Below are 23,181 nucleotides of genomic sequence, written 5' to 3'. Positions count from 1 at the left end.
GAGTTTACTGTTAGCTCCTATCCCCTGTAGTAAGGGCCTCACGACCTTGGAAGCTCCAAAATGTCAGCTCCTGAACAATGTATAAAGCATTGCATTCAGCAATGTTTTAGCAAGAGTTTCCTCCTGGATTAGTGGCCTTATACACATTTTGTAATGGAAACAGTTAGCAGGAGAATGGTCATCTTCTGCTTACAGACAAGGCCTTCCTTGTTAACAAGGTGCTTGGCGTGATATTTCAAGGAATTCCAAAGGATTCCCAGGTGAGTGGCAGGAATGATCAAACATTAAAAACCAACAGTTCCAGGGAGACACCAAATGAACCAGTTCTGTAGAGGAAGGGTGACTAGGGGAGGGTGTGTGAGGTCTTCAAGTGTCTAAAAGGTTTTCTGCCTAGAGAAAGGCAATAATTTGGTCTCTAAATCCATCCAGGAGGTAACATGATTATATTGCAGCAAAGAATTAAATCACACTTAATTTTTGAACTGCAAGTAAAATAAAAGTCTAAATAGATTGCCCTGGAAAGCAGTGCTTAAAAAAAACTGGACAGGCATCTGTCAGCAGTGGTTATGGGGTTGCTGATCTTGCATGGAAATGGAGTTACCTCCCCAGCCCCCCCCCCCAGACCAAAGTGTAAAGAAGTCTTGCTGGGCTTTGGGGATCTGGCTTATCCCCTCACCGTGGTATGTTAATGGTACAGAGGAGACTGCAGAGGCAAGGGTGTGAAACTCCTTCCCTGCACCCACAGATCCACAGAACTCTAAATGTTGCCTGCAGGGACACAGGAAGCATTTCTGGTGTGAGCTGGAGCACTGGGGTGGTGGAGGCCGTGGTACCTTTGCACTGCAGAGCCTGGGGCTGGCACAGCCTTTGCCCCAGAGGAAGGGGAGGGACTGATCGAAAGCATTAGTAGGGCAAAGGCTGTGTTTTCAGTTGATCCTGACTCCAGCCAAGGCAGAGAGGAGGTTGGCATGCCCCCTGCACTTTTAGCCAGGCCAGCAGGGCTGGAAAAAGTCTCAGTGCCAAGAGAGCAAACTTTTGAGCAGGCTGATGCCCTTTGTCCCGCTGTCTGGAGGGCAGGGACTTACCCCAGCGCTGAGCTGGAGGCAGCCCAGCACATTCATGTGCCTCTGTACCCAGCCAGCAAGGCAGGCCTGCAAGCTTTGCACGACCCCAGGCTAGAAGCAAACTCTGGACTCTTTGGGAAGGAAGGGGGGGTATTTACCTCCCATGTGTGGCTTTCCCATGTCCCTGGGAAGTCTCCCACCCCTATGTATAGGCAGCACAGCCAGGAGCAGGGAACCATGGAGTCATGTTGGGTTCACACCTCTGTGTCCTGCACGGGGTGGTTGGAAGCTGAAGGCATTCTGAGCCACGTGCCAGAGGTCTCCCTGCCTCACACCAGGTGGTCCAGGACACACAGCAGCCCCGTGTCAGCAGGCTGCCTGGATCACTCATCTGCACTGATCCCCTTGGTTATTGCCTTGTCCTCTGGCACTTGTCCTCTTTGTTGTCCTTGTCTCATCAGTGTGGCTCATCCTTGGTCTCCATTGTCAATAACCAAGACCTGATATAGCTCCATGCAGGTGATGTCTTTTCTTATTCCAGTCAGTACCACAAATGGATTTGTTGATGATGGAATGAGTTGTCAGTGTGCCTCCCGTGCAGCGAGGCCATGGAAGAGCAGCATTTCAGTCGCTGGCAGGTCAAGGAGGGCAGTTGTTCCTCTATGAAGCATTTGTGAGCTTACATCTGGGAAACTGTGTCCTACTTCAGTCCCACCAGCACAGGAGAGATCGACTAGGGTCCAGCAGAGGATCAGTCATTGAAAGGATAAGCATTTAGAGGAATGGAGCACATGCTGTACCGGCACTGACTGGAGCACAAATTCTGCTCAGAGGTGCACAGAGCAAAGGTAGAAGAGGGCAGGCACCAATTGCAAGAGAGAAAATTCCATCTGGACATAAGGAAAAGCTAGTTTACCCTTATTATAGTTAGCACAAGTCCCAGAGAGATGGGAATCTGGTCCTTGGAGATTTTCAATACTGAAGATCTTAAGCACCCTGATCTACCTTTGAGGGTAGCCCTACTTTTCAATAAGAGTTCAGTAATGCAACCACCAGAGATCACTTCCAATTTGATTTTTCCCTCCATTTCTGTCTAGTCCAAATGCCTAGAGCTTGCCTAATGCAGTATCTGCCCTGACCCTCAGCTAAAAACCTCCTCACCAAGACCAATGAATCCTCTTAGAAACTGCAGACCTGGCCAAACCAGATTGTTTAATGCAGGATGTGTCCCCTACATCTGCCTTCTGCTTCTTCTGCTCAATAAACTTTCCTGGGGAGAAACTATGTTCTTGATCTGTGTTAGGTTTCCCAGCAGGGGATGGTATCCTGGTCTGCCATGGGGCAAAACAGGGGCTACAGAAATGCAGGAAGGTTTTAATATCTTGGGAAACTCTGCCTGACTCTGCACCTTCTCCCTGGCTGCTCATGATCTGTTGCTTTTGAGCTGGTGAAGTCCAAAGGCAGCTTCTTCTCATCTTCTCCTGAAGGAGTGGTGTTAAATCCCCGTGCATCCCAGCTGTACCACAGGCTGTGCAGGGAAGACAACAAAGGGGATTTTCTGCCGTCATCTGTTCCCAATTACGGTGGCTTCAGGGAACTTTTTGGCCAGTTTCCACCACAATCCGTCAGCTTCCAAACCCACGCAACTCGGAGGTGGGGCCTCGTAGTGGTGGTAGTGGCCAGAGCACAGAGCATCACCCTCAGAGGACCCGGGTGAAGGGACAGTGCAGCCACCAACCTCTGCTCCTGCTCTGCCCCTCGGTGAGTAGCCTGTGCCCACAGCTTCAATGGGACTGGGGGGTGAAAGGAGGGATCACTCACTCTTTTTAGATTTTCAGAATTTCATCTGCTGCTAAGAAAAGGGAGCCTGTGCTGGGGCTGGGAGCTAGAGTTGTGTTTTCGGCTGTCACCCAACCAGGAGCAGTGGTGGGGAGTGTTTTGCAGTGCTTTTGTCCCCTGCATCAAGCTGGAGCTGCACAGGAACAGGCACTGACATTACAAACAGCAGATGTATGAGGAGGGGATGCTGACCTCAGCTGGACATCTCACCACATCCCTACCCACAGCTCCTCTCTCTGCTCTTTCTCAGCCTGAGTCTATTCTTATGCACGTCTGTCAGCACCCTGGTTACTCTGAGTTTGCTTTGCCAATGCCTTTTATCCTGCCTGTACTGTAACTACTGCTAACTAGATGTCTCTCAGCTCATTTTGTGCATCTTTAGGTGTTAGGACACACTGTCAGGGGACGGCTGTGTGGAGGCATTGTTTTTACAGCTTAACTGGTAAAAAGTCAAGCATTGGGCAATGCCACCTCCACTGCACCCGTGGGAGGTGTGTGTCTCAGCCCAGCTCCTGGCCCTGCTGTGCTTGGAGGGGTGCAGGACTGAGGGAGGGAGCCTGAGCACAGCCCTGCCTTTGCAGTGGGGTCTGCGGCTCCCAACTTTGCTTTGCAGGTGGATGCGCCACGATGACGGTGAAGAAGAGTCAGACTCTGCAGAATGGAAGTGCCAAGGTGGGTGCGAGAAGAGGGAGAGAGGGGAGGGCAGAAGTGTGCCAAGGGAGCCAGGTAGCACATACCAACTCTGCCAGGTGAACAGCAGTCACATCTCACACTGTCCCACATGTCACTGTGTTATCTCTTTATGGATCTTTACCTGCAATAGTATAGAGCATCATGAAAGGGAGAAAATAAAACTTTTTGCTTGCTTGAAATTAAATAGTTCAGATTCCAAAAGGTTAACCCTGAGCTGATGTGAGCCCTGGATGACAGCTGCCAGCAGTTCCTGTCCTTCATCTGTGGCCCCACTGTAGCCCCAAACCTCCATCAGACATGGAGGTTTCCACCAGAGTGGAAAGCCAGAGGGAGAACCCAGACAGTTGGGCTTAGGAAATGGGAAGAGTAGGGACTGTCATCCCTCCAACACTGCCTGTGATGTCCCCCTCCTTCAGTGGCAGCAGACAGCCTGTTTGTCCATGGCTATGTCTTACAGGACATAGATAGGAGACCCTCAATAGGGTTTGAGAAATGGCCTTCTTCAGTGCAAGCCGAGGTGCTCTGTGCTCTCTGAAACACATCAAATGCCACCAGTGTGTGGGCGATGGGGCACTCCTCAGGGAAGGGCTGTTGGCTAACTGATGCCCATCTGATGTGCAGGAGAACGTGCTGCAGAGGGTCCTGCAGCTGCCAGTGGTGAGCTCAACCTGTGAGAGCCTCCAGCGGACCTACATCAGCACCAAGGAGGCCCACCCACTGATGGCCTCGGTGTGTGAGGTGTACGAGCGGGGCGTGCAGGGTGCCGGCGCCTTGGCCATGTGGGGCATGGAGCCCGTGGTGCGCAGGCTGGAGCCGCAGTGTGAGTGCCAGTGCTGGGGGGCATGGCAGGGGTGCCCACTAGAGCCTCCCTTGGTGGGACAGTGATGGCATGAGCATGTGCCTGGACAGCCTGGGGTACTTTTCTTACCGTGCTTTTGCCCAAGGTAGTTGCTGTGGCCAACAGCCTGGCTTGCCGTGGCTTGGACCACCTGGAGGAGAAGATCCCTGCCCTGCAGTATCCAGTTGATAAGGTAAGTCATAGGCGGGGCAATCTGGAACCCCCGCTCCCACTGCAGACCCCACAGCACATCTTCTCTGGTCTTGTTTCTGGATGGTGAGGGGCTGCTGGGTGGAAAACAAGGCAGCCTAAGTGAAGGCTCCCAGATACAGATCAAAAATGTCCTGTGTCCCATTCCTGCCAGCTACCTCCAGCCCAGGCAGGAGAGAGCTGCTATGCCCCTCTCCGAGCTGTTTACTGGCATGGCTATGGCTGGGGTCCCTGTGGTTCCCCCAGCTGTCCCATGCCACCCCAAGCTCACCAGCAGGGCTGTTCTCCATCTCTCTGCTGGCAGCTTGCATCTGAACTGAAAGACACCATCTCCTGCCCCCTCCAAAGTGCCAAAAGCACCATTGGCAGCTCCATGGATAAGATCATAGAGCTGGCAGCGGAGGGCTATGAGGCCACCAAGAGCACGGTGGAAACGACGGCAAAGTACACAAGGAAGAACTCGGTGACCCAGATGGCAGCTGCGGGGGTCGACACAGCCCTGGGAGGGCTGGAGAAGTTGATGGAGTACCTGCTGCCAGAGGAGGATGAAGAAGAAGGTAGTCCTGATACCTAAATCCCCTCTGAGGGTGTCTGGTGATGGCTGGCTTGGCAGCTCCTCACTTGTGGAGTGTATAAGGCAGGAGGCAGCCCCTGGATTTTGGTGTAGGGCTGCCTCAGAGGGTTGTCCCACCAGCTTGTAATCTTTCCACCATTCTTCTGCCTGTGCTCTTCTGCTTTTTAGATCAGAAGCCCAAAAAGAAACATCAGTCAACAGCAAAGGTCTCCCAGCAGCAGGCCAGCACTGCCAGCTCTGCCAGTGCTCCCAGTGCTCCCAGTGATTGCAGCACACCCAGTGCACCCAGCACTCCCAGTTCTCCCAGCACCCTGGGCCGGATTGGTGCCTTGGTTAGCTCTGTCTCCCACCGTGCTTACCAGCAAACCACTCAAAGCCTCCAGCGTGCCAAAACCAAAGGGCAGGAGCTGGCCACCTGGATCCCCATCGTGGTGAGTGCCAAATCCCACCTGCTGGGTTTCTGCACCCCATACCCTCTTTGGAGCTAATTTTCACATGAGACATTGCAGGCAGCTTGGAGGAAGTCCAAGCACAGAGTATGTTTCTCCTGCTCAGCAGGACAAGGTGGGGCCATCGGTTCCTGCGTGATGTTCACACACAACCATGTACCACATCAGTGGGACAAGTTATTTTTAGCAGACTCCCAGTGTATAATTGTTGATTTATGGCATTGCCATAACATCCTTCCTAAAGCAAAGAGCCCCTCCAGAGACCTAGAAGGGATGAGGAGACAGAGGGCCCTCTCCCACCTCATGCTGCAGTGGGAACCCCTTCCCTGGCCTCTCCCAAAATCCCAGAGCTCCCGTCTGCCATTGGGGTTTCTCCTCGGGTACACAAATGAACTCCCTGCTCCCTGTGCACCCCAAGGTCCCTGAAAAATCCTCAGGCTAAGCAGGATGGAGTGGATGGGACCTGCCAGCTCCCTCTGAGAGATGGCTTTTTGCTGCTCTTCCAGGGCAGCCTGGCCAAGCCGAGCATACCCGCGGCACCGCCGGCCCACAGTGACGGGCAGAGCAGCACGGGCGGCTGGCTGAGCCGGCGGCAGAGCAAGGCACCACAGCAGAAGCAGGAGAAGGCAGGGAAGAAAGACAACAACCACAGCAAGGTATGGAGAAAAGGAGGGCAGTGAGCTAGGGATACCCCAAAGCATCCTCCTACCCATGGACCATGGAGGCTGTTTCCCCCACACCCTTGGGGAACAGGCCCCCATCCCCACTGAACCCTGAACTGCAGCTTGGAGGAGATGAGTTGGGGGCTTGGCAGAGGGGCAGTCCCAGCAGTCCTCTTCCCTGATTCCCCAAAGCTGGGGGCTGTGGGCAGCCTCTGTACCAGGCAGGGTCACGCTGTCTTGTATGTTCAAGACTCCTTTGGAGCTGTGGGGTGTCAGCACAGAGCTCACAACTGAGCCCCAGAACACTCCTGAACACACACACACCCCCTCCCCGGTCCCAGAAGCAAGGGGTGGTGTGAGCTGGAGGGGCTGGGAACAGTCTCCAGCACTGGCTCCACTGGGACATGGGGACGGGAAGCGGCAGGTTGGGGTCACTGCCCTTCGCCTCTGCCTGCAGCGGAAGCACAGCCTGGAGCAGAGGGTCCCCGGGGGCCTGGAGTGGGGGGAGCTGGTGGGGACAGGGAGCGACCCTGCTGCAAAGGGCTGCAGTGGCTCTTCCAGAGCAGTGAGCTGAAAGCACTCAGGCTTCAAGCTGTGAAGGGGAAGGGGAGCCCAGGGCCAGCCCATCCGACCCAAAGGGGCCAGTGGGGAAGGGGCCAGGATCAAGAGCTGAGCTGGTTTCTCTTGGCAGGCAGGGGAGGACCCTGGGCTGGTGGGCAGCGTGGCTCACAACCTGCAAAGCGCCTGCGCCTCCGGCATCTCCACTGTGAAGAAGGTCCCAGCCGTGGCCTGGGATGCGGCAGAAGGGTTGATCCTCTTCACCCCCCGCAGGCTGTCCAGGGCCATGGAAACAGTGGATGCTCTCGGGGGGACCCTCGTCAGTGCCCCTAAGCATCTGCTGGGCACCCTGTACAGCTTCGTGCCGGTGAGTTTGTCCCCAGCCAGGTCCTGTCCCTCTCCAGCAAACCCCATTTTGCCCAGCCTCCTCCCATGAGCATCTCATAGCTCCAGGCAATGTCAGGAGGTAGCAGAGTGGGGAGATGGGGTGCTGTGAGGACACCTCAGTCCCACCCTCCTCCTGAAGCATCCCCCAAGCTGTGACAGTAGTTCCCCAATAGAAGCAATAGGTTGGACAGTGGTGGCACCTTCACACAGTTCATTTCCAAGCCAGGGTGTGACCACACATTTCTGGGAAGGTGCAAGTTCATGTTGAGACTATGTCCCCTCTTCTTTACCCCACCCTGTTGCTCCCCTGGGATCATTTCTCCACCACAGCTGCTCAGGGGTTGCCCCTCTGGGGGCAAACTGGCTTATCCTGAGGTTCTCCCAGTTTGGGGTGGGGGGCTGTGTAGCACAGGTAGGGCAGGGCTGGCAGGTGGGTACAGCCTGGCTGGGTCCTCACCCCATCTCTCAGCTCCGCAGGCAGTCAGTGAAGGAAGCGGAGGCATCCAAGGGCAGCAAGTCCGACCCGGAGAAGACAGAGAAGAAGGAAGAGAAGGAGGACACCAAGGCTGCTGCCCCCTCCACTGAGGAGAAATCCCAGCTGAGAGGCGACTGGCGGTACCGTGGCCATCACCCCCTCTCCTTCCTGGGGCTTGAGGACCCCCTTTTCCTGCGGCACAACTACTACCGCAGCCCTGCCTTCGAGCCCGAGTACCCCTTCCTGCGGAAATCCGCCTTCTCCCCCTACAACAGGCGGGTGAGTGAGGGTTCCTACCGCTTCAGCCCCGAGCCCATGTACAGCCGGGCTTACTATGGCAACCTCTACACTCCTGTCTTCAAGAAAGACTGAGCTAGTGGGGAGGACAAGCACATCCCACCCCCCTTCTAATCCCCCCACAGCATGCTTTGCCCAGGCCCCCTGCCAGCTGCCCACATGCACCCCTGTACCAGGACAGGAGCTGTAAGTGGTAGACAGGCCATAGGATGTGCATCAAGGTCAGGGTGAGGTAGTAAAGGCAGACAAAAGCCCTGCTGCTGGAAGGAGAAGGTAGGGGGAGGTGGGACCAGAGGGGAGCGGTGAGGTGAAGGAGGTGTAGAAAGAATGGTGAGATCAGAAAAGAGGAAAAGGGACCAGCCAGGGCTAGCACTGGGTTACCCTGGTCCCTGCTGAGCAGATAGCATGGACTTATATGGGCTTCACATTGAGAGAGCAGGGAGGACAGCAAAGCCATCAAACATCACCATAGCAAGCCTGGTTCCCTGTCCTTCCTCCCTCCATCTCCCCTTGCAGGGCCCATCCCTGGCCACAGATTGCTCCTCCATGGAGGGGCTGAAGATTCCCACTGACCAGCAGGATTCATGAGTAGGAAAGCCCAGCTTTCCCTCCCAGCTGGTGGTGGGATAGATGGTGGGGTCAGGAAAATGACTGATGAAAACAATGGAGCTCCTGGAGCCACTCTCCCACAGGATCACCTGGCTTCCCACAATGCGTTGTTGTATTCACTGCAATAATAAACCTTCCTACCTGCTGCTCGCCCCATCTGCTCGGCTGCTTTATGGAAGTGAGACACCAAACCAAGGGAACAGAGTGGGGTGAGACCCCCAAACCAGGGCCAAGGGAGTGGGTGCGGGAAACACCCTCAGGTAGCTGCCACAGGGACAGTGGGTGCTCATGCCCAGCACAGTACGTGCTTCTTCCCATGCCCCAAGTATGAATTCACAGCTCCAAGGAGCCAGGGCTTCCTGCCAAACACAATTTATTGCATTTCCAGAAGAACACAGCAGAGAAATCAAGTGTCCATACAGCACACACAAACCCTCTTCCAACACAGTTTTCCCAGGGCACGAGGGGAAGGGTTTGGGGAGAGGCAGGAAAAACCTCCAAGCAGCAGAAGGGTTCAGCGACGAGCCCAGACACCCCCTTTCCCACCTCCTTTCCTCCCCAGGGAGAGGCAGCCTTACAGAAGGAGTGGCTTGAGAAGGCCTGTGGTACAATCCCCATCCTGGGAACAAGCCCAGTGCCTGTTTTTTCCCAGGCACAGCCTGTTGAGCGCTCACTCGCACAAGGGAAAGGCTGTGATCACTGAAAGGCTGTGGGAGAGAGGACGGTTCAAAAGCAAGGCGGGTAGGATGGGAGGCATCAGCCCTCACCAAGGACCTCCAGGGTCAGCTGGAGCCATGGGCTCTGGGACACAGTGAGACACACGTGGGAACTGCCAGTGACTCCCAGTGGAGAAACCCCCACCTCGACAGCTCACGGGTGCTCCAGGGTTACTGGAGAGGATCCTGACGAGCATTTAACAGGAATAAGGATCCCAGGGTAGGAGTGGAGAGACAAGGACTAGGGTGCTGTACAGAAGCAGCGTGTCACCCCTGCTCACTGACAGCCTGGGCAGCTCCTGCTGCAGGAACTGGGGATGCTGCTGCCTGGAGCTGTGGCAAAATCGCCCAGTGGTTTCCAGTGTTGGGGGATAGAAGGAATAAGCAGGAGGCACCTAAAAAGCTGGTACAGCAGAGAGTAGAGATTCTGTCCCATCACAGAGCCAAGAGTAACGCATTCAGTCCTCGGCTGCATCGGCTGTGTATGGCAGGACACCCAGACCCTGACATTAGAAGGACAGCAAGGAACCCACTGTACTTATGGAAAGACTCACACCACCTCCATGGCCACCCAGGGAGGAGGCCTGGCCCAGCTGGGCAGCACAGAGAGCAGCAACATCCACGGTATAGCTCAGAGGGAGTCCGTTCGTTTGCGGGTAAACACAGCCGACATGGTCTTGACGATGCCACGGATCCCTGTACCCTTTTTCAGTGCCAGTTTAGTGTCTGGGATGCGCTTGGCCAGTCCATGGAAGACCATGAGGGCCCCATGATAAGCCTCAGCTGCAGAGACCTCATAGAAACCACAGTCTAAAGAGAGGGCGAGGAGCCGACCCTCCTCGCTGGACACCACCCGCTGGTGGTGCAGGTCCCGTTTGTTGCCCACAATGACGATGGGCACCTTCTCCTGGCTCTGCCCCTCCTTGGCTGCCTTGATGAACTGGATTTTAAGGGGCAGGATGTTGAAACTGGCACGGTCACAGATACTATAGACCAGGACAAAGCTGTCTGCCCACTGGATTCGCTTCTCCTCTGAGGAGCCATCCTCTGTCTGCTCCTGGGGAAAGAGAAAAGGGAGGGCGTTTTTATCTGGCTTCCTTCCTCCACACCTACCTGCTAGAAGAGGGTGCAGCAATCCTAAGCCTAACAAACAGCAAAAGGGGAGAGAGAAAGAGGAGTACTGAAAAGGCAGAGTAGCACCTGGAAGACCTCACCAAGGGGGACAATTTGGCCTTCAGCATCACTGTCCTCACCTCCTCACTCAGCTGCCAAGCACTGCAGGCTGTAGGTGAAAACAGCATGGGGACCTCAGAGCAGCATTTCCATTTCTCTAGCACAATCCTGTCCTCACTCTGGGCTGGCAGTATTAGCGCTTCAGCTTCAATGTCCTCAGTCACAGGACCATGGGCTACAGTGACTATTGCTACCCTGCTGCTGCCCCATGCTCGGCAGATGAGAAGGGTTTGATCACCTCTGATGTGTGAGCTTTGCTCAACTAGAAGTCCCAGCCTGTGGTTTCCCACAGGTAACTTTCAATAAAGCGTTTTTTGTCCCTGGAGTGGAAATGGGTGACAGGAGTGGAGTCCTCTCACCTGAGAATTGGGGGCATCCCAGATGTGGAAGAGAATTTCTCGGCCATCCACCGTCACGTTGTGGCTGTAGATGAATTCTGCCGCCCCCCCCCAAAAAAAAAAAAGTTATCCTCATGGTATCACCAGCTGCCACCCGGGACCTTTTGCACCCCAGAGAATCAGTTCTGGAGCAAAGAGATGGTTCAGCGAATAAATACAACCACTGAGCCTCTGGGAGAAGGCAAAGGCTCTGGAGAAAGGCAGGAGAGGATGGGCAGGAAGGAAATCCTGTGGGCAGAAGCAGGGCTGCCTCCTGACCCCAGTCCCTAATGGGAACCTGACCTGGCACTCACCCATGTCTCCGTACTCCCCGATAAAGCGCCGGGTCAGGAAACGCACAGTCAGAGCTGCAGAGGGAAAGATAAGAATCACCAGAATAGCCCTAAACCAGAAGAATTCTCCTTTCTAGATTCAGAGCAGAGTCAGGCACTATCCCCCTGTAAACTCCCAACAGCATGAACGGCTTCTGTTTTTCCCCTGGCCACCAGCAGTCTGCGAGCGGAGCAGAGGCACAGCATGACCCCACCGCATCAGCAAACTGCAGCTCAGTGGAAAATACCTTCCCTCGTCCCTCACCCGATGCCTACAAGGTTGTGCTCACCTTCCCCAGCTCAAATCACAAGGGCTCAGCCCCATCTCACCAGTTTGCTCCACAGGCTGCTCCCTGCAGCTGGTTCTCCAAACACTGATGCAGTTTGCAGCCTGGGAACCTCATGCTCCCAGCTCACCTGATTTCCCCACATTGTCCGCTCCCATAACAAGGACATTTGCTTCCATCTTCAGGGCAGTGGGGCCAGGCACCTCCATGAGGGCAGGGTGGTCGGGGGTGAAGCTGGTGCTCCGGCGCAGAGGCAGCCGGAGCCCCATTCCGAGCGTGGCCGTGGCTCTCCAGCAGTCCCAGCAGTGTGTGTACAACTCCTCTCGGCACAGCCGACAGTCCAGTGCTTCCCACGGCACCCAGGGGACCCGCGAGGACCATACCCCTCCCCGCAGCCGCAGGGGCGGTGCAGAGGGAACTGCAGGCAGCCGGATGAAAAACTTTGTCATCGCTCAGACTGTCCTGAACATACGTCAGTGCCTGGAGCCGGCCGTGCCAGCCCCCAGCGCAGCAGGCGGCCGGGAAGCTCCGGCTGCCTGCACCAGCTGCTCTGCAAACTGCATCCCAGGAGGTGCCCACGCCTGCACCTCGAGCACTTTGCCCCTTGGCAGCGCCACGTAGCCCCTTGTCCCTTCCCCATGGCGACCGTGGGAATGCCCGCGAGGAGTGGAGGAGTGTCTGACAAGTGCTGGGGAGTCTCGTCAGGGACGGAGCACCTCATCAGAGATGGAGCCCCTTGTAAGTGACTCTCCCGCACCTCACGGGGTTGGGGAACATTGTTTCACGAGAGATGGAGCATCTCACGACTGATGGAGCGTTGTCCCACACGTGATGAAGCACCGCACGAGGGACAGAGTCCCTTGTGAGTGATGGAGCATCCTACAAATGATGGAACATCTCCCGAGTGATGGAGCATCTCTGGAGCGACAGAGCTCGTCGGGAGCACCCACCGCTTGCCCGGACCCACCGCACAGCCCCCGCAGCCCTCTCGCATCCCCGTTCCCCCCCCGGCCGCTCTCTCCCGGGTGCTGCCTGGGGGTTGGCGAGGACCGGCCGCCCGACCCCGCCACATCCTCCCTTCCCTTTCTCCCTCCCTCCCTCCTTCCCCTGCCCGGGCGGAGCCTTTGACGCCATCGCGGGGCGCCGGGCGCGGCCATGGCGGCGGAGGGGGCTGCGGTGCGGGTGGCGGTGCGGGTGCGGCCGCTGCTGCCCCGGGAGGCGCTGCGGGGGCACCGGCCCTGCCTGCGGGGCGATGCCGCCACCGGCGAGGTGTCGCTGGGCCGCCGGCGGTTCCGCTTCGCCGCCGTGCTGCCCGAGGCGGCGGGGCAGGCGGCCGTGTACCGGGCCTGCGTCCAGCCGCTGCTGCGCGCCTTCTTCCGCGGCTTCAACGCCACCGTCTTCGCCTACGGGCAGACGGGCTCCGGCAAGACCTACACCATCGGGGAGGCCAGCGTCGGTGAGTCGCGCCGGGACCGGCAGCGCCGCGCCCGCCAGCATCCCTGTTCCTCCAGCATCCCTGCCCCGCCAGCATCCCTGCCCCGCCAGCATCCCTGCCCCGCCAGCATCCCTACCCCGCCAGCATCCCTGCTCCGCCAGCATCTCTGTCCCTCCAGCATTCCCACCACTCCCAGCTCTCCCCAGCAGTCCCACACTGCACCTTCTTCCATCCCCCCCCCTCCTTCCATCCCCAGCCAAGCCACCACCACCATCCCATCCATCTCTCCCAACCCTCCAGCCTCACCATCCACCCCCATTTCAGCACCTGTGCTCTCTGTATAAACTCTACAGCATCATCATCTCCATCACTTCCAGCATCACTCTCCTAACCAACCCTTCCACCCTGTTAGCCCCCACCAGCCCAACCCCACTCCTGTACCACCCCTCCCCATCCTTTCCCTCCACCAGCCTTTCCTTCTCTCCACCCATGACCTGGCAGGCTCAGAGCGAATTGTGAAGACAGGAAACACAGGGGAGAGACTAAAGGAGAGTATCCCAGGGTGCTGTAACCACCCTCCAAGGAAATCACCTTTGGGATCACAGCATGTAGGGTTTCTCCTTTTCCACTGCAGGACCTGCTCTGGAGGTGGTGGTGATCTTCCTAGGTCCTGAAATAAACCTGAAGGAGAGTGAGAGTGTCAGGGGTTAATCCTGTTAGTTTGTTTATGGGAAGAAATTGGGGAAAGAGAAAAACTTTTCATCCTGGTTTAGTAGCATTGTGATCTCTTTCAGAGGACATACCGTAAATGTTTCAGTCAGCTTTAGTTAATTGCATAGTTTGTAAACATTGAATTGTTTCCATACTTTCAGTCTACCTCTGTTTTCAGTTTCCCAATTTAGACTATCGTTGCACCAGATTTGGGAATCACCTTTTTACACAGCTGTTGGAGAAAAAAGGAAAACCATTTTAAACTCAGACAGCAGAGTGCTGCTTGCAGGCTGCAAGCACAAAAAAAAAAAAAACTTCTCAGAGAAGGGAAAAGTTGTGGAGTCATGCTGGTTTCAAAGGACAGCACACTATAGCTGCAGGCATGGTGTTTGCTACGTGTTAAAATGCTAAGGAGCATTCTTGAGCCTTCTTGAGGAAGGACTGGAAATGAGTAGCTTTGCTGGAATCCAGCACGGCAGTGGGATAGGATTTGCCCAAAGGTCCTGTGGGATGTTTAACCCGAGCTGTGAGGGCTGAGCTGCGGGAGGGTTGTGAGATTGCTCCTTTCCAGCTGACGTATGCTGCTGGCAGGCTTCTGTCTATGGCTCTGTCCCCAGACATTCCCTGCTCCCTGTGACCCTGTGCCTTTCTTTGCCAGCTTCCATCAATGAAGATGAGCAGGGCATCATCCCACGAGCCATGGCCGAGGCCTTCAGGCTCATCGATGAGAATGACCTGATCGACTACACGGTACGAGTGTCCTACCTGGAAGTGTACAAGGAGGAGTTTCGGGACTTGCTGCAGGTGGATACAGCCAGCAAAGACATCCAGATCCGGGAGGATGACAAGGGGAACATTGGTATGTGTAGCTGTGCATGGGCTCCTTTTCTCCCCATGTCAGAGGCCAGGGCTGGGTTATCTATCTCTGAAGAGAGAGCCAGGTCTTCTCCCTCCATCCCTTTGTCCATCTCCTGCAGCAGCCTGCTGTGCTTAGTGCTGAAAGCTGGTCTGTGCATGGCACAGTATGAGCAGGGTGACAGAACCAGGCGTGCAGAGGAGCTGCAACCTTGGGCAGCCCATCCCTCCCAACCACAGCTCCCTTTGCTTTGCAGTGCTCTGCGGTGTGAAGGAGTCGGAAGTGGAAGGGCTGGACGAGGTGCTGAGCCTGCTGGAGATGGGGAACACAGCCAAGCACACGGGAGCTACCCACATTAACAGGCAGTCGAGCCGCTCGCACACCATCTTCACGGTGACCATGGAGCAGCGGCGTGGGGCTGGACGGCTCCCCCTGCACCACCGCCCGCCCTCCGTCCCCGCCGCCGGACAGGTCCTGGTCTCCAAGTTTCACTTTGTGGACCTGGCAGGCTCAGAGCGAATTGTGAAGACAGGAAACACAGGGGAGAGACTAAAGGAGAGTATCCAGATCAACTGTGGCCTCCTGGCCTTGGGCAACGTCATCAGTGCCTTGGGAGATCCTCGGAGAAAGACCACCCACATCCCATACAGGGACTCCAAAATCACCAGGTACTGCTGGGACCAGGACACCCCATGTCCTATGGGCTCATTTTACAGGTTTACCCTCTCTGCAGGTTTTCATTTAAGGAAGCTTGAGGAGCAATGAGGCCAGGATAGAAATGACAGTAGCTCATTGCAGCGCTGGCGAAGACAAGGCTTGTATGAGTCATGCTGCTGAAGCCGAGATGGGGTGCCACTGTGGGTTTTCCTATGCTTCCTGCCTGGCAGGGAATAAAAAAAGCTTCCCGTAGGCTTGTTTGATGGCCTGCAGTTAGTTCTCAGCTCAAGCAGGTGGTCTTTGCAATCTCTAGCAGGATCCCTTGCAGTACGTGCCTAGCTAGCAGTGATCACAGTCAGGGAGCCTCAGGAATTATTCAGATGGAAACTTGCCATGGTGCAAACTGTAAATCCTCTGCTTAATGATTCCACTCACCTCACTAGTGCCAAACCAACTACTGAACAAGAATATTGTTTTCCTTAAGCTTAACTTCTGAAAAAGATTGAAAACCCTCTGATTCCTTTGTTATTTTTGTATTTCAGCTATTATTATCACTGTGCTCTTCCCTAGGATCCTGAAAGACTCTCTGGGGGGGAACGCCCAGACAGTGATGATAGCCTGTGTCAGCCCATCCTCCTCCGATTTCGATGAGAGCCTCAACACACTGAATTACGCCAACCGGGCTCAGAACATCCAGAACAAGGCGGTGGTGAACTGCCGCAAGGAGACGGAGCACATTGAGGAGCTTCACCTGCAGATAAAGAACCTGCAGAAGGCACTGGAGCAGCGGCAGCGCTCCGAGACCCGCATCATCAACCGCTCAGGCAGCGCCAAGCGCTGCGCGCCCGACCCCACGGCACGGCTGCTGGCAGAGTGCGCCCATTACCGCACCTGCACCGACGCCGCGTACCGGCTTCTGATGGAGCTCCAGGAGGACAGTAACCTGACAGTGGAGCAGATCCTGCGGGTCAAGGAGTGGCTGTGCACCGTGGAGAGCGAGAGGAGTGAGCTGACCTCGGCCGGGCTGGATAGCGGCATTGAGAGCACCTCCATGGAGGACCAAAGCGCTGAGGCACAAAGTTCAAAGCTGGCAAAAGCCCAGGTAACAGTTGGGGTGTTGCAGCTCTGAGGTTGGGTTCTTCTGGCAGCCACTGGAGGCAGCAGCCCTAGTGTGGCATGATGGAAGGGTCAGGAGAGAGAGAGGAGGAGAAGAATCCTATCCAGGAGGCCACAGGGAGGCAGAAAGACATGGTCGTCCCGGCAGGCAGGAAGAAGTTGGACTCAGCTGCAGCTGAGAGATTTATTTTGCAGGAAAAATCTGGGTCTGCAGAGCTGCTATGCCCTTGCAGAGTCCAGCATGGGAAGGAAAGGGCAAAGGTGGATGCTGACGCTGCCTCTCGTGTATTTTGGGGAGCAGGTGAACACCGAGAAGAAATGTGAGTCCGTCAAAGATGAGCAGGTGGCCAAACTGCAGAGGCAAGTGGAGCGCCTGGAGGAGGAGAACCGTGATTTCCTGGCTGCCCTGGAGGATGCCATGGAGCAGTATAAGCTGCAGGTATTTCTGGGCTCTGCTCTCTTTGTAAGGACCTGCCCCACTCCTCCTTGTCCTGCCCAGAGAAGCCCAGCCCAGCTTTCAGGTTCCTCTGTAGCAGGTCTGAAATCAACATGTAAATAACCACATTTTTCTCATTGTTTCCTAGAGTGACAAACTGCAGGAGCAGCAGGATAAGATCTCAGAGCTGCATGTGCGCTTGGAGATGGCAATGCCAAACCTGTGTGTGCCAGGACTGCTGGAAAACCTTCACCTGGTGACTGCCAGCCAGAGACCTCACACGGCCCCACTGGATGCTGCCTCGTCCCACGGCCTTGGTGGGGTTCTCTCAGAGCTCCTTCCTGAGCAGAGTGGAAGAGCCCTTTGCAGGAAGGTGAGGGCACAAGGCTGTGCTGTTGAAGAACTGCTGCCTCTTCATTTGGCTGCTCTCCACTGCAGGAATTGCTTTTTCACTGCTGTTGAACATGACCCTTGTCAGAAGTGTAGTCCAGAGGACTGCACTCCATGTTCAAATCCGGGGAGTTTCACAACTCTGGCAAAAACAGCCCAGCTTCAATAGTGAGGCTTTTACTTTGATGTTATGGGTGAGTCCCAGATTTGCTCAGTGTCTGAGCAGCGGAAGGCAGGAGGGCAGGAAGCTGGGTCTGGCAACACACCAGTGCTACTGAAAATAGGCTCAACTCCATTTTTTTGCTTCTCTTTGTGTCTAGTAGTGATGCCCAGCTGGGAGCTGCTTTTTCTGACACTGGCTTTCATGCAGCATGTTTCCTTTCTTTCCAATTCCGTGCCCCAGCAACTCAACAGCAACTTCTCCTTCCAGGAGGAGGAGCTGGCAGGATGGCACCCGAACCACACACAATGCCTGACTGGTGATCCTGAGGTCAGAGATGTGGTGCTGAGGAGGGAGCTCAGCCAGGACTCAGAGAAGCCATCAGAGTTGTCCTCAGGAGAGGAGGTGGAATGGGAACAGAAGCGGTCCCTGTCCCAGCGCCGGTGAGTTGGGGCTGTCCCAGCCCTGTGCAGTGCCCTGTCAGTTGTGTGACAGGCGACACCACTGCAGCTCAGCTCTCATGTCTGAGAGCAAATGCTGCTTGTGGGGTCAGTGATTCTGCTGAGATATTTTACTGCTCCCTGGGGAACTAATTACTATCTTTCCTGACCACAGCTACTGTTTTCATCTCCTTCTGAAGTCTGTAGATCATAAGGGTCCTTACTGGGAATAGCTGTAGCAATGCCCAGACCAAACTGATTAATTTGCTGCTTTTTCTAGAAATGGGATCCAAAATTTGAGCAAGAAAGAGATTTGCATGTTGAGTGAGGAGCCAAGTAGAGGCAATGCCCACTCGATTCAGGAGGAGCAGCTGGAGCTGTCAAAAGGCAAGTAGCAACCATAGGTTGTTGGGCAGTCTCCTGCAAGCTGCTGGGTACTTCGTTGGGTGCTCTTGATGTCCCACCTGGATAATTCCAGAGGATAAAACTGGAGCAGATGACAGTCCAGCTGCTTTTGTTAAGGAGAAACTTGAACTCCTGAGGTTAGGAGTTCTGGCAAGAGTGTGTGTTTTGGTGGAAGCTGCAGGTGACTCTGGGCAATGCTGTGCCAGACTCTGGCTACAGTGTGAGATTGGATTGTCCTGTCACCCAACTACTAAGATGAGGCCTTCCTTACCTGGGAATCTGTGTTGCAGAGGTCTGTGGGAAGCGGGAACCACTGGTCAGTTACTGGGAGCGCCTGTCAGGAAAGGACTCTGAGTGGAGGCTGGTGCAAGCACAGCAGAAGATCCGAGAGCTGGCGATCAACATCCGCATGAAGGAGGAGCTGATCACAGAGCTCATTAAGACAGGTGCAGAGCTACTGGCCGGAAAATGCACCCCTTTCCCATGAAATGGCCTCCTAGTTATGATGTGTGGTCTGTGCTTCCATCCTCATCTTCCTGCGTTGCTTGTGCTCAGCCCCTTCTCCTGTAGATAGTGGAGCCCTGTTTCTCCCTTCCTCTAGCTGACAGAAACCCTTCCCACTAGTTTTTCCCTTCCATGGAGTGGCTGAGGGAAAGGGAGCAGTTGGTCTCTGTAGTCAGAAATACTTGGAGGGAGAGAAAGGAAAGGTGAGGATCCTGGCTGTGAGGGAGGGGACTGTGTTGCAGGCAAGGACGCCCAGGCTCTGAACAGGCAGTACAGCCAGAAGATCAGCGAGCTGGAGCAGGAAGCAGAGCAGGTGCGGGCAGAGCTGAGTGACAGCCAGAAGCAGCTCCAGGAGCTGGAGGGCAAGGAGCCATGGGATCCTGGGGAGAAGCGCAAGCTGCAGGAGTACCGCACACGCATGGCGGCCGCGCAGAGCAAGGCACAGGTGAGTGGGAAGAGCTCTGGCCACTCAAGAGCGAGCGGGGGCAGATTGGGGCCACTCTGCAAAGGGCACAGGGGAGGTGCCGAGGCCAAGGGCAGCTTTCCCCTCTGGCAGGTTCTGTGCAAGAAGAAGCAGGCGACAGAGAGGCTGGTGTCACTCTCGGCCCAGAGCGAGAAGCGGGTGCAGGAGCTGGAGAGGAACATCCAGCTGATGCGGCGGCAGCAGGGGCAGCTGCAGCGGCGGCTGCGGGAGGAGAGCGAGCAGAAACGGCGGCTGGAGACAGAGGTGAACAAGGGACAACACCGAGTCAAGGTAGGAATGGGCGGGGGCAGCTGTGCCACTGTGGTATTTGTGAGGTTGGTGATGGGTGGGCTCTGCAAGCTGGTAGCTCTGATGGGGTCTCAGAGCATGGAGATGGAGAGAGAATATCCAAAGAGCTAGAGAAGAACATAACCTGTCCCTCAGCCCCTGGCTGTAGGGCAAACATCTTCTGCTCCCTCCATGCTCATGGCTGCTCTTTCACACCCAGGAACTGGAACTGAAGCACGAGCAGCACCAGAAAATCCTGCGCATCAAAACTGAGGAAATTGCAGCTTTCCAGAGGAAGCGGCGGAGCGGCAGCAACGGTTCCGTGATCAGCCTGGAGCAGCAGCAGGTACAGAGCGAGTCTGCCTCCTCTTTCCTGCTCAGAGGGGATGCTTGTCAGACTGTAGGCTGACAGGGGAGATCTGAAAACAGGGACCTCAGCCCATCCTGCCCTTGAGGAGGACAGCCCATACTATCACTTGCATCTAGTAACAGAAGACTTAGATCTTGGAGCTGGAAGGATAAAACCAGCCAAGTCTGTGCTGTCAGTAGCAGAGATGGAATCGAGACTCTCATTCTGGTCTCAACCCCATTGCTCTTAGCAGTCCTGTGCACTGCTGCTGCTATCTGCACACGCTCACACATGCCGTTTACCTCTCTCTCCATCAGAAAATTGAGGAACAGAAGAAGTGGCTGGACATGGAGATGGATAAAGTTCTTGAGCAGCGCCGAGCCCTGGATGAGCTGGAAGATGAGCTGAGGAAGCGGGAAGCTATTGTGGCCAAAAAGGAAGCCCTGCTGCAGGAAAAGAGTGGCCTGGAAAGCAAACGACTGCGCTCCAGCCAGGTAGGACAAGAGTGACACCCCAACCCCTTGCTTGATTTCCAGCAGAGGTGGAGGCTGGAAAACCTGGGTGCTATCTTGGTTACAGCAGAGGGCTGCAGGCCAGGACAGAGTGTTGTTGGGAAGTGAGTGGAAATCTGCCTCTATGTAACAGCCTGTTTGTGCTGTGCCTCTGAGCTAGTTGGTTTGTTAGCCCTTGGCTTATGACTGTGGGGTCACTTGACCTACAGAGAAAGGGGCTGAGGGCCTGACTTGCCTTTAGAGCAGATCCCCTTGTGCTGCAGGCCCTCACAGATGACATAGTGCGCGTGTCCAGCCGCCTGGAGCACCTGGAGAAGGAACTGACTGAGAAGAACGGGCAGCTGCGTCACGGCAGTGCCCACGACCAGCAGCAGATCCGCCAGGAGATCAACAGCCTGCGCCAGGAAAAGGACCAGCTGCTCAAACAGAGACTGGAGCTCGACAACAAGCTGCGTCATGGCACCTTGCTGTCCCCAGAGGTACCTCTGCTTGGGCTGGGCTGCTCTGCTTGCAACAGCGTGAGGTAGCATGAGAGAAGTAAAGACCAGAGCACAGGGTTGTTGGCAAATGCTTCCTCACATCCCCAAACTGTGCATATCCCAGCTTCTCACTGGCGCTATTGAGATGACAGGGAAGGTTGGGGCAGGGTGAGACAGAGCAAACCCTTTGCTCCCTATTAACTGCAGCTCTGCCCTGGCAGGAGGAACGGATCTTGTTCCAGCTGGATGAGGCAATCGAGGCTCTGGATGCAGCCATCGAGTACAAGAATGAGTCCATCACGTGCAGGCAACGAGTCCTGCGGGCCTCAGCCAGCCTGCTGTCCCAGTGTGAGATGAACCTCATGGCCAAGCTCAGCTACCTCTCCTCCTCCGAGACCCGAGCTCTGCTCTGCAAGTACTTTGACAAGGTGGGACACAAATGCCCTCTGTGCTGGTGGGAGCTGTAGTTAATTTACTGGCTATTACTGATTAAATTATTAGCCAGCCAGAACACACAATTAATATAACATGGCTTGAAAGGAATTGTTAACAGAAATGATGATCTGACCAAAATCTTTGTTTTCCTCAGTTTCAAGCTTTCTCCCTGCCTCCTACTGTAGTTTTGCTCTGTAAAGTCAGGCCACAAAGCCACAGCACCATGACCCCCAGCTGGGAGAGGGGCTTAACTAATCATAGGATGCATGGATCCCTGCAGTGGCTCTGCCACATCAGTGCAGCCACACCTTGCTCTTCCCTCCACGAGGCAGCTCTGACATCCCAGCACTACTAACCTTTGTAAGCTGTACCAAAAAACTAACTTGATCGGGGCTCAGTGGGGCAGGAGATCTTCTGGGGTGCTGAAGGAGCTGAAGTGTTCCTTGCTCTTGGGCCCTGGCCAGGTGGTGACCCTGCGAGAGGATCAGCACAGGCAGCACATTGCCTTCTCGGAGCTGGAGATGCAGCTGGAGGAGCAGCAGCAGCTGGTGTACTGGCTGGAGGCGGCTGTGGAGCGCCAGCGCCTGGAGATGGACCGGCAGCTCACCCTGCAGCAGAAGGAGCACGAGCAGAACATGCAGTTACTGCTGCAGCAGAGCCGTGGTAACCCCTCAGCCCCCAACATTGGCAGCAGTGCCACTGCTTTTGTCTCTCAGGGGTCTTGCATGCTGAAGTGGCCTTGTTTTTTCTTGTAGAGCACATGGATGAGGGGCTGGCCAGCAGCAGGCTGCAGTATGAGGCAAGGATTCAGGTGCTGGAAAAGGAGCTGAGCCGTTACATGTGGGCAAACCAGGAGCTGAACCAGAGACTGAGTAACATGAACCTCCATCCTGGACAGGCCAAAGGTGAGAGGAAACCCAGGTTGGGGCTTTGCTGTTCCTGCCAAGTTAAAAGGGAGTTCCAATTCCCATCCCAAAAGCTTGGAGCAGTGAGGGTACAGGTCTTTCAGCAAGTGCTCTACAGGCACCAGTTCTGATGAGGAAAGTAGAGATCCTGATACTCACCTCGCTGTACCCTCAATTTTTCCCAGCAGGGATGGAGAGAAGCATTCATGGGGCTGGGGACAGAGCTGCCCCTGTGCTCGGGACCTGTGAGGAATCCAGCCCTGGGGAACAGCCCGTGCCTCTGGCTGTCACTGAAGAGAGCCATCGGGTCAGGGAGGAGAGCAGGGACCTGGTGCATACCCCTTTGCCCTCCACATGGAGACGTTCCTCCCTGCCCAACGACAGCCCCGGGGACCTCCGGCAGAGGGATGTGGAGCACTTGCTGAGGGCGGGGCAGCCCCACGAGCTGCACCCACCCCGGAGCCTTGCTCCTGCTTCCAAGCCCCGCCGGGAACTGCGCAGAGCCAGCCTGAACATGAGCCCAGTGCCTCACCACCCAGCCATGATTGACGTGAGGAAAAACCCCCTCTAGACACCGGCTTAACATCCACCTGGCACAGGGCAGGGAGGAGCAGGTAGTGCTGACATAGCTTGAGTGCCTTCCTGCCCCACAAGCCAGCCTGGCTCCAACCCTGTTCCATTTCAGAGGCCTGAGGAAAAGAAAGGTGACCTTTCATCATAAGCATGTAAGGTGGGAGCACCAGCCTGCACTCTCCCTGTTGCTGCCAGTCCAGACAGCACTGACAGGACACTTTGCCCCTGCAGCAGCTGAAACACTGTGAAGCAGGATACACCCTCCACCCTGGCCTCTTAACACTAAAAACTTGTTTACAATTTGGAAACCGCTGCTGCAGGGCTTGCTCAGCCCTGGCAGCCTTGGAGGGGGATGCTCTGCAGTCCTGCAGAACTTGTACATTCATTTTTTTGTAGTAACTTGGAGTTTTTTACATTTCTACTATAACTTTTTTAATAAAGCAGAGTGAGTTTTATGAAACAGTCAC

General features: G+C 55.5%; 3 protein-coding genes across 9 annotated transcripts; 2 read left to right on the top strand and 1 right to left on the bottom strand.

The window, feature by feature from the left end:
• Nucleotides 1-3: 3 nt before the first annotated feature.
• Nucleotides 4-8,811, top strand: PLIN1 (perilipin 1). Of its 7 annotated transcripts, none has more exons than XM_017805271.1 (10): nt 4-260; nt 2,552-2,825; nt 3,485-3,575; nt 4,218-4,416; nt 4,545-4,627; nt 4,949-5,201; nt 5,387-5,649; nt 6,174-6,323; nt 7,021-7,254; nt 7,744-8,811. In XM_017805271.1, the coding sequence occupies exons 3-10, from the start codon at nt 3,531-3,533 to the stop codon at nt 8,119-8,121; spliced, it is 1,605 nt and encodes a 534-aa protein (XP_017660760.1). In that variant the 5' UTR covers nt 4-260; nt 2,552-2,825; nt 3,485-3,530; the 3' UTR covers nt 8,122-8,811. The 7 variants fall into 7 exon arrangements, with proteins under 7 accessions (XP_017660760.1, XP_017660762.1, XP_017660759.1 ...); XM_017805273.1 differs by having other exon boundaries at nt 2,509-2,825; XM_017805270.1 differs by having other exon boundaries at nt 2,368-2,825.
• Nucleotides 8,812-9,018: 207 nt separating this feature from the next.
• Nucleotides 9,019-12,454, bottom strand: LOC108492529 (ras-related and estrogen-regulated growth inhibitor-like protein). Its single transcript, XM_017804965.1, has 4 exons — nt 11,731-12,454; nt 11,296-11,349; nt 10,964-11,040; nt 9,019-10,428 (listed from the first exon to the last, which is right to left on the bottom strand). Exons 1-4 carry the CDS (start codon nt 12,047-12,049, stop codon nt 10,003-10,005), a joined length of 876 nt encoding a protein of 291 aa, XP_017660454.1. The 5' UTR covers nt 12,050-12,454; the 3' UTR covers nt 9,019-10,002.
• Nucleotides 12,455-12,755: 301 nt separating this feature from the next.
• Nucleotides 12,756-23,154, top strand: KIF7 (kinesin family member 7). The gene is made up of 18 exons (XM_017804953.1): nt 12,756-13,056; nt 14,405-14,605; nt 14,859-15,270; nt 15,830-16,361; nt 16,677-16,814; nt 16,960-17,184; nt 17,605-17,804; nt 18,082-18,188; nt 18,497-18,652; nt 18,953-19,155; nt 19,267-19,464; nt 19,682-19,807; nt 20,128-20,304; nt 20,586-20,801; nt 21,023-21,229; nt 21,701-21,899; nt 21,992-22,141; nt 22,327-23,154. Exons 1-18 carry the CDS (start codon nt 12,756-12,758, stop codon nt 22,710-22,712), a joined length of 4,134 nt encoding a protein of 1,377 aa, XP_017660442.1. The 3' UTR covers nt 22,713-23,154.
• Nucleotides 23,155-23,181: the final 27 nt, after the last annotated feature.

Source organism: Lepidothrix coronata, unplaced genomic scaffold, assembly GCF_001604755.1.
Source record: "Lepidothrix coronata isolate B3197 unplaced genomic scaffold, Lepidothrix_coronata-1.0 Scaffold11, whole genome shotgun sequence".
NCBI lineage: Eukaryota > Metazoa > Chordata > Aves > Passeriformes > Pipridae > Lepidothrix > Lepidothrix coronata.
The sequence above is the reverse complement of the archived record's forward strand: the minus strand, read 5'-3'. Positions and strand labels throughout refer to the sequence as shown.